This window comes from Drosophila yakuba, chromosome 3R (assembly GCF_016746365.2).
Source record: "Drosophila yakuba strain Tai18E2 chromosome 3R, Prin_Dyak_Tai18E2_2.1, whole genome shotgun sequence".
Lineage (NCBI taxonomy): Eukaryota > Metazoa > Arthropoda > Insecta > Diptera > Drosophilidae > Drosophila > Drosophila yakuba.
The window spans coordinates 22,002,275-22,011,606 of NC_052530.2; the positions used below are offsets into that span (position 1 = coordinate 22,002,275).

General features: G+C 44.7%; 3 protein-coding genes across 3 annotated transcripts; all 3 read left to right on the forward strand.

Moving 5' to 3' along the window:
• The first annotated feature begins 408 nt into the window (after window positions 1-408).
• LOC6537886 lies at window positions 409-2,085 on the forward strand. Its single transcript, XM_002098391.2, has one exon. The coding sequence runs from the start codon at window positions 409-411 to the stop codon at window positions 2,083-2,085; it is 1,677 nt and encodes a 558-aa protein (XP_002098427.2).
• Window positions 2,086-2,396: 311 nt separating this feature from the next.
• Window positions 2,397-4,034, forward strand: LOC6537887. Its single transcript, XM_002098392.1, has one exon. The coding sequence runs from the start codon at window positions 2,397-2,399 to the stop codon at window positions 4,032-4,034; it is 1,638 nt and encodes a 545-aa protein (XP_002098428.1).
• A 2,047-nt stretch (window positions 4,035-6,081) lies between these two features.
• On the forward strand, window positions 6,082-7,821 carry LOC6537888. Its single transcript, XM_002098393.2, has one exon. The coding sequence runs from the start codon at window positions 6,082-6,084 to the stop codon at window positions 7,759-7,761; it is 1,680 nt and encodes a 559-aa protein (XP_002098429.1). The 3' UTR covers window positions 7,762-7,821.
• The last annotated feature ends 1,511 nt before the right edge of the window (window positions 7,822-9,332 follow it).

The window sequence follows — 9,332 nt, forward strand, 5'->3', positions numbered from 1 at the left end:
TGGAAAAATGGCTAAGAACCGCACTTACCTTAAACCCAAGTGAAGTTTTACTACTTAAAAAGAAGCCGCATACAATTCTTTCTAAATTCCAGGGAATCCGCAGTGCGAATATACCCCTCGTAGGCATTCTCCACCGTTTATTTGGGTCACTCTGGCGACAGGTCAGACCAGCCACAATTTTATGCGTCGCAACTTTTGCTTTCGAGCGTTGGCGCAAACTCCTTTGCATTCTTTGTAAGGCATTGTGTTCGCCACTCGCCTGCACTTGCATTGGAAATCAGTGGCCAAAAGGGTTCTGCAAGTCAGCCCTTAAAAATGCTGACTCCTTCAGTTTGGACAGAACAATGCCAGCTGCGCCTTAAAAGCCGAGCCCAATCCTTCAATGGGTCACTAGTCTAAATGTCGGGCATGTGGCAACAAGTGCTGTTGGCCGAGACCCCTAATTGGTCTCATTTGGACGTTCTCCAGCAGTTCTGGACACATTTGAGGATGGAGGTAGGGTATCGAACCCTGCTCCACTATCGATTGGGATCCTGTGATTGCTGGTTTGACGATGTTTTGGGCACTGACAACTCAACTGCTTTAATGTGGAATAATCAGACATATCCACATTATCTGCGACACCGACAGGATGCCGACATATTGGCAGTGTCCTGTCTGAGATTTCAGCAATATCAGGAAGTACTGCTAGCATTAAGCGCAATGCTGGATCAAATACGTAGCACACCCGTGGTCTTGCAGCTTTGTGGAGATGAAGATTCCAACCGGGAACTGAACTCAGCTCGGCTAATGTTGAAACAAAGTCAGGATCTAAAAATGCCCAATGTTGTGTTGCTCTCGTGGAAGTTTGTTACCTCTGGAACACTCTATTCCTACGAAATGTTTCCAGAATTCAAACTTCAGACACTAGTTTATCAAGCATACCGCACCCTGTTCCCTTATAAGCTGGGCAACCTGCAAGGATATCCTATACGAACAATTCCAGATAATTCCGAGCCACATACCATCGTGCAAAAGATGTGGAATGGTTCCATCACCATTAAAGGTCCTGTATGGCAATTGATGGTTGAGTTCGTCAAACATCTTAATGGCACTCTTCAGCTGCCCATACAGCCGCATCCGGAAAGATCCTTTAAACTGGTCGAGATCCTGGATTTGGTAAGAAATCAAACCGTGGATATAGCAGCCAGCTTGAGGCCCTATAGCGTCCACGTGCAACGCAGCAGCACGCACATATATGGCTTTCCGATGATGGTGGGAAATTGGTGTGCGATGCTACCCACGGAAAGGGTAATAGGTAGCCATGAGGCGTTGACCAGATTGATGGAGTCTCCTTGGACGTGGTTAGTCTTGCTACTTCTCTACGGTCTGCACAGATTTTTGGTACTAAAAACACGTTTAAGAAGTTCACTTGTTCATCTGACAAAGCTGCTGATTAACCTGGCGCTTATCTGCTTTCTACAAGCTCAACTGTCGGCCTATTTCATTGGACCGCAGAAGGTGAATCACATTGCCAACATGCAGCAACTAGAGGAGTCGGGTTTGAAAATCAGAGGAATGCGATCTGAGTTCATGGAGTATCCCATTGATATGAGGATTCGGCATGCATCCTCCTTTCTGCTGCATGACGTTTTCTTTGATTTGGCACAATATCGTAATAGCTTCAACACATCCTATGGCTATACGGTCACCTCCGCTAAGTGGCAGCTGTACAAAGAAGCCCAGCGGCATTTTCGACGACCTTTGTTTCGCTACTCGGAGGATATTTGTGTCCAGAAGCTGTCACTTTTCTCACTCATCCTGCAAGACAACTGCCTGTATCGCCACGAAAACAAAAGGTTTATCCTACGATTGCACGAAGCCGGACTCATTTACCTGTGGTATCGAAGATCCTACTACGTAATGGTCACTGCAGGACGTTTCCCCATTGGGGACTTGAGCACTGTCCATCAGGCGCAACCCATTCGCTGGTCCGAATGGCAGTATGTGGTATTACTCTATGGGGTTGGACTTTTATTTTCTGTGCTTGTTTTCGTCATCGAGCTCACTGTTCACTATGTAAATGTTTGCCTAAACAACTTGTAAGCTGAGTAAATAAGTCGTAGGAGTAAATAAAAGAGCATTGCAGGATATAGCGGGGTGTATTGGTTTTACAAGAATAATACTTTTTATAGACAATACAAAAACTACTTGTGGCTTATATAAATTAGAATTGGTAGATTTCCTAAATAGAAAATAGTTTTTAATGGGTATCATTGAGTTTACCCCTTAGGGATTTACGTGTGTTATTTTTACATCAAGTGAAAGAGTTTTCCATAAATAACCTTCGCCGATTAGGCAAATAAAAGCAATTGTATTAAATAGGACCATTCCTAGAAAGCAGTCAGTATTCTAAGATGTCCACCGGCGTTAATAGTCTTCACTCCAAGCTCGTGTCGCTTATAAGCCGTGGTCAAGAACTCACCAGCATTTTCTTCTATGCTCCTGCGAAAGAAAAATGCCACCTCGAAGATACAATTGCATCTGCCACTTGGGGATTGCCCTTGGTGATTTGGCGAACGGACAGAGCTGTGATCCTGAATGGATTCATTGGCGAAGGACTCTTGGTGCTGGCTTGTCTGCCAGGATTTCATTGGAGAGCTCTGCTAGGCAGCCTATCAAGGAGTTTGAAATACCTCAGACAGGCGAGGATACTTATTGAATTTGTAGAGGACAGAGATGAATTTCTAGTCAGTGAAGTGCTGCAGTTTTGCCTCAGTCACGATATGATTAATGTCAATGCCATATTTGCCGATTTTTCGGAAACTGAAAATCTTTCCAGCTTCGAGGCCTATCCAAGTTTCGAAGTGGTGAACCAAACATTTACACCGGACACACAAGTAGCTGACTTGTATCCGAACAAGATGTTAGACCTTCGTGAAAGTTTTATTCGTACAATGCCAGATTACTCGGTGCCAAATACCATACTTTACCAGGACACAGAGGGCAATAAGGAGATCCTTGGCTATTTGTGGGACTTATTGAAGGCCTATGCTCAGAAACACAATGCCCAACTGCAGGTGGTCAATAAGAATGCGGATGATAGGCCACTCAACTACATCGAACTCCTTGAGGCAGCCCAAAGTGGAATCGTAGACCTGTGTGCCAGCATACAACCCATGTCGATGGGTTCCATAAGCCGCATGCACGAGATGTCCTATCCGGTGAACCAGGCCAGTTGGTGCACCATGTTGCCGGTGGAAAGGCAGCTCCATGGGTCCGAGTTGCTATCGCGGGTGTTGCCATATCCCACATTTGCCCTACTACTAATCCTCTGGATTCTCTACGAGCTTCTTCGTGGACGCTGGCGGCGACATTCGAGACTCCAAAGCATTGGCTGGCTGGTGTTGGCCACATTGGTTAGCACAAACTACGTGGGAAGACTGCTCAATCTATTTACAGATCCACCATCTCTGCCACCAATCAACAGCCTCTCCGCTTTGATGGAATCACCTGTGCGCATCATTTCCGAACGATCCGAATACTCGGCCATTGAATTTACGCAGCGCACCAAATACTCCGCAGCATTCCATCTGGCATTGCAGGCATCGATACTGATAGGACTGCGAAATGCCTTCAATACATCCTACGGCTATACGATCACCAGCGAAAAATGGAAGATATACGAGGAGCAGCAGAAACGCAGCTCAAAGCCAGTGTTTCGGTACTCCAAGGATCTGTGCTTCTATGAGATGATACCATTTGGACTGGTCATTCCGGAGAACTCGCCCCATAGAGCTCCATTGCATAGTTACACCCTGCTCATCAGACAGTCTGGTCTGCACGATTTCTGGGTGAATAGGGGCTTTTCCTATATGGTTAAGGCGGGTAAGATCAACTTTACAGCCATCGGGAAGCGTTATCAGGCCGAAACCCTCAAGTTTACGGACCTCAGACATGTCTTTATCGTTTACGTCTCAGTAGTGCTAATTAGCATGGTTCTGTTTACCTGTGAGCTTTTTGTCAGCTGGGTAAACTACTGGCTGGGCTTTTAATTGTTCACGCGGCAATTACTGCGATGGCGTCCGATAAGTCAGACTGTTCTGAAAAAACTTCTAACCACCTCCACCCAACTACTCAGTAAATAATAGAGACAAGACAGGATAAAAACAAATGCAAACTTTTGTGTGTTTACTTCGTGACGGTGACAAGGGTACCTGGAGAATCGGGCAAGGAGACAGTAGTTAACAATGCTGTTGAATGGTTTCCTACCGTCTTACACCTTCGAGCTGCGAGGGCAAATGAAATAAATGCAAATTGCCTCCTACGAAGTCACCGCAGCGACACGACGGGCACCACGAAATGAGACCCCAATCGAGGGGAAGATGAACCACCGAACCAGCGAAACACCAAAACACCAAAACACCGAACCACTAAGCCACCATCAGACAACCGCAGCAGATCCACCAAATTATGTAAAAACCTTGGCAGCAAACACCAGCAAATTGTGGCCTAGTGCCGATGTTGTCTGTTTCTTGCATTTTGGTAGGACAACGCAAGATCTGAGTTGCCGAGTCTGAGTTGCGCTGGCCCGTTTTGATTAACATAAAGCGAATAATAGACATCGACTGGCAGCAACGTGTACAAATTTGATTTCACGATTTTGCACTATTTAGCCAAAGAAGCCAACCAAAAACCAAAATCAAACCAACACCTGCAACATTGCCAAAATCGGCAGCATTGGCAACACAACAAGCGCTTTTTGGGTAATTTTGACAGCTGAAGATGCATTTTCGCTTCGTTTCCACGGCTGTCAATGATGTGTCGCAACATGCATATCTCAATTTTAAATGACGTCTTGTTAGGCAAATGAACCCACTCTTTTGGGACTACGTATTGGCCCAGTTACCTTTACTTGGCTTAAGAATTTTCCAGCTTCATGGGAGCATCGGTGTCTAGGACTGGATTTGTTGGCTTAGACAATTGCCACGCCAAGGGCAATTTATGATGCACAAAATGTTCCACGATTTGGTTGACAAATTTCCCCCAAAAAACACGATGTCTGGAAAATGAATTATGTGGCCGTGATCGGCGGGAAAATCAAGCCAAAAACCGCTGATCGAGCGGGCCAAGACCCTCACGACATGTGAGACAATTTCCAGACGTCGTGGCCAACAATCGACTCGCGATTCCAGATTTGCTGCAAATTATTAAACGATCTGTCCCAGCGAAGGTCAGCGGAGTGGAAATACGCGTGTGCAGCCAGAAATGTGCCAGAAATGCGCAGACCGCAAAACTTTCTCCGCAAGACGGATGCGAGGGTGTTGTCAGCTGCCAAGAAGGATCAGGCTTAAGTCAGTACCGGCCATAAAATCTCTTCGTTGGCCAAAGAGACGCCGCCTGAACTTTGAATGGCAGCCGAAACAAGTCGGCAGCCCGATGGTCAGCACCGAATGCTTAAGATCCTAACTTTAAACGGAAAATATACCCATCCTTAGACTTTGTTAACTCTTGTCAACTTTTCATACTAAAATATAAAAACTATGCTTTCACTACAATTTTTTTTTAATATTTTCTGCAGCAGAGCCAGTATATCAGACTTTAAACTGCATTTTAAGCTGTGCCCTTTAATAAAACCAAAACTCCCCGTTTAAAGGGGCAACCATGTGAAGCCAAAAAATGTTTCGGCTTAAAAATTCTACAGCTGCAGCTGGCCCTCTGGGTTCGGCCTGTCGTATTTTCTCTGTGGCTTTTTGTTTTGTTTCGCTGCATTTTGTTTTGTTTTCGCCTGCGTTGCGGTTGCCTTGCCCACAAGTTGAAAGGTCAGGAATTTATGGATTTTACATGGCTGCAGAGACATTTCCAGATACAAGTAATCGTAACTTTAGCCAACTGGAAGCTTGCCTTGAACTCGTATTCCTCCTATAGCGAAGTCACTTTGATTATCGCTGGACAAACTCTTAATTCCCATATTGCAGTTGTCCCTAGATAATAACGCGCGATAAGCATTTGATTTCCAAAGCAAACATTTTATCAAAGGACAACCGCTTCCAGTAATCCACAGTAATTGACTTTCAGTCTTCATCGGTTTCGGTGTTAGTCATGTTGTCCAACATCAGTTTTAGTCCTGCTTCCGAACTGGTCGATCTATACGGTTTGGTCGTGAAGTTTTTGGTGTCCTCGGAGACCACACTGTTTTACTTTAACCCCACTGGACAGAAGTGTAGCTGGGAAACACTGTTGAGCACTAATCTATCCAGTCATCCCCAGATCATTTGGTATCGCGAAGAACCTTATCCAGGATTGTACAAGCGACACAGCAGTAATCTCTTTGTAATGAGCTGTCTATCATCGATGTCTTATGCTGGGCAGCTCAAGCTTTTGGCCGAGAGTTTGACCAGATTCCGGTTTGTAAAAGTACTTATCGAGGTGCAGGATAAAGAAGGCTCCTTTTTGGCCTCTCAAATCCTTTTGCTCTGCCAACAACACAGTATGCTAAATGTGGTTCTGTACTTTTCACGCTGGTCACGCACTTTGAATGTCTTCAGTTACCTGGCTTTTCCGTATTTCAAGCTCTTGCAACAGCGATTATTGGGAATTTTCCCACCCAACATTTTCATCGACCAGCTGGCGGATCTCCAAGGCTATAAAATTCGGGTTCAGCCCGATCTGTCGCCTCCCAACACATTTCCGTATTGGGATGAACGTGGTGAATATCGAATAGGTGGATTTTTGTGGAGGATTGTAAAGAACTTTTCAAAAAGTTTGAGAGGCGACATCCAGGTTCTATATCCGACATGGCCAAAGGCCAAAGTTTCAGCAGCAGAATATATGATCCAGTTTACACGGAATGGAAGTTCGGACATCGGAGTAACTACCACGATGATAACGTTCAAACACGAGGAAAGGTATCGCGACTATAGCTACCCTGTGTTTGACATCAGCTGGTGTACCCTGTTGCCGGTGGAGAAGCCTTTAAGTGTGGAAGTCCTATTTTTCCGTATACTGAGTCCTGGATTGGCAGTTCTCTTACTTTTGGCCTTTATACTGTTCTTTTTAATAGTTCCCCAGCTGATTAAATATTGGGGTATAACTTTTCGTGGACGTTTACTGCGAATGGCTTCAAGGATATTCGCTTTGCTGATGCTTTGCTCCAGTGCTGCCCAATTGCTCTCCCTGCTCATGTCCCCACCGTTCCACACAAAAATCAAAAGCTTTGATGACCTATTATCCTCCGGCTTGAAGATCTTTGGCATAAGCAGTGAGTTCTATTTTCTGGATGGCGGTTTTCGGGCCAAGTACGCGTCAGCTTTTCACCTGACTGATAACCCAAATGAGCTCTATGACAACCGAAATTACTTTAATACAAGTTGGGCCTACACCATTACATCGGTAAAGTGGCATGTGATTGAGGCCCAACAGCGGCACTTTGCACATCCAGTGTTCCGGTACTCGAAGGACATGTGTTTCTGCTCGGACTCACCCTGGGGCTTGCTGTTGGCACCGGAGTCCTTCTATCGGGAACGCCTTCATCGTTTCACCCTAAACATTAACCAAGCTGGCTTGATGACCCACTGGATGACCAACAGTTTCTATGAGATGGTGAGAGCTGGACGCATGACTCTTAAGGATTATAGCAGCACAAATCTTATGGAACCGCTGCGCATCAAGGACCTTCGCATGTGCTGGCTCATCTTGGCAGTGGGTCTGGGCACTGCGACCATCGTATTCACCATTGAATTGCTTCTTTTCTACACCAACGTATTTCTCAATAGCTTGTAGTGCCTGGCTTTGTCATTTTCCCCAGCAAATAAAATAAATGCAAATTGCTCACCAGGAAGACACCGCAAAGACACGACCGAAGCCACGAAATAAGACTCCAAGTGCGAGGCGAGAAACAAGGCAACCACAACAGATCCACCAAATTATGTAAAGCCCCAACACCAAAGAAGCAGTCTAAAACCAACAATTTGTGGCCTACTGACAGAGAGGGGGTGTACACTGAAAATAACCACTTAGTTGTAGTGCTTTGCCATACAAAATAAAATTTAAAACACCTATGATACATGATTTATTTTTTAAATAATTATTTTATGACTTTTTTATATTCCCATTGGTATGAAATGTTATTTTGTGAAGGGAAGAACATTATTTGCTCTGTGCAGCTGTCTGTTTTTCATTTTGGTAGGACAACGCAAAATCTGACTGAGTCTGAGTTGCTGGCCCGTTTTGATTAACATAAAGCGAATAATAGACATCGACTGCCAGCAACGTGAACAAATTTGATTTCACGACTTTGCACTATTTACCCAAAGAAGCCAAACCAAACCAAACTAAACCAACACCTGCAACATTCCCAACAACAAGGGACTTTTGGTAATTTTTGACAGTCGAAGATGCAGTTTCGCTTCGTTTCGTCTGTTGTCATTGATGTGTTGCAATATCGCACATCTCAATTACAAATTATGTCTACCACCATTTGAATGAAGGCTTCACAGCTTTTTTGCGGTGTTACAATTTTGAAGGAGGCATTGAGATTATCGAGTAGCTGGCTACAAGTAGATATGTAATAATATTATGTTTTATTTGATTAACAACTTTACCATTACTTATTAGCGAATCAGAGTCTCGGTGGCAGTGGTAAAGAAATTGATTTAGTTTTCCTCCATTCATGTCTGTGTCATTCGTGCCAGTCAGATTTATTTGGAAATGGAAATCATTCTGCCTTTACCTTGGGTCCGTCTTATGACTCACCTTGCCGTCCAGGTGTTCAATTAAGCACTGACGTTGACCTTAATACTCGGGCTGCTGAAAACGGATTGAAAAAGTGCCAGAATTTCTGACAAATTGTCGCCGAATGTGCGCAGAAATCAAGTTTATGGTCAATGGGTATTTGGATAGTGGTGTGGATGTCAACCGATTCTGTTTGGCCGCTTAGAAAGTAGATGGCATTAAAATGCCAGTACGAAAAATACCAATATCGAGGTGCTAAAATATGCATTAAAATTGCTGATGAAGCGGCTTGTTTGCTGGCAGGATTACCAAATATTTGCGGCTGCCAAAAGTCACAAGAAATCAATCAAAATGCCACAATCAACAACGACCAACCGCAAGGCGCCAAAAGGCAACAAAAGGCAATAAAAGCCAAAGAGACAAGAAGACTAAGAGACGAAGAGGCCGACGGAAGCGACAGACTGACGTGTGCCCAAGACGCTTAGCGGCTGCTGCAAGTTTGCGGCATTTTCCTTCTTGCAACTGCAGCATTCAGCGGCAGACGGACGGCCCCATGTCTCTAAGTGGACAACAAAACGCCTCCAACACTTTTCGGGCGCGAAAAATGTGTTTGCCGAGCC

Excerpts from the sequence above, each read along its gene's own strand:
- LOC6537886 (XM_002098391.2), top strand. The coding sequence starts at position 409 with ATGTGGCAACAAGTGCTGTTGGCCGAGACCCCTAATTGGTCTCATTTG.
- LOC6537887 (XM_002098392.1), top strand. The coding sequence starts at position 2,397 with ATGTCCACCGGCGTTAATAGTCTTCACTCCAAGCTCGTGTCGCTTATA.
- LOC6537888 (XM_002098393.2), top strand. The coding sequence starts at position 6,082 with ATGTTGTCCAACATCAGTTTTAGTCCTGCTTCCGAACTGGTCGATCTA.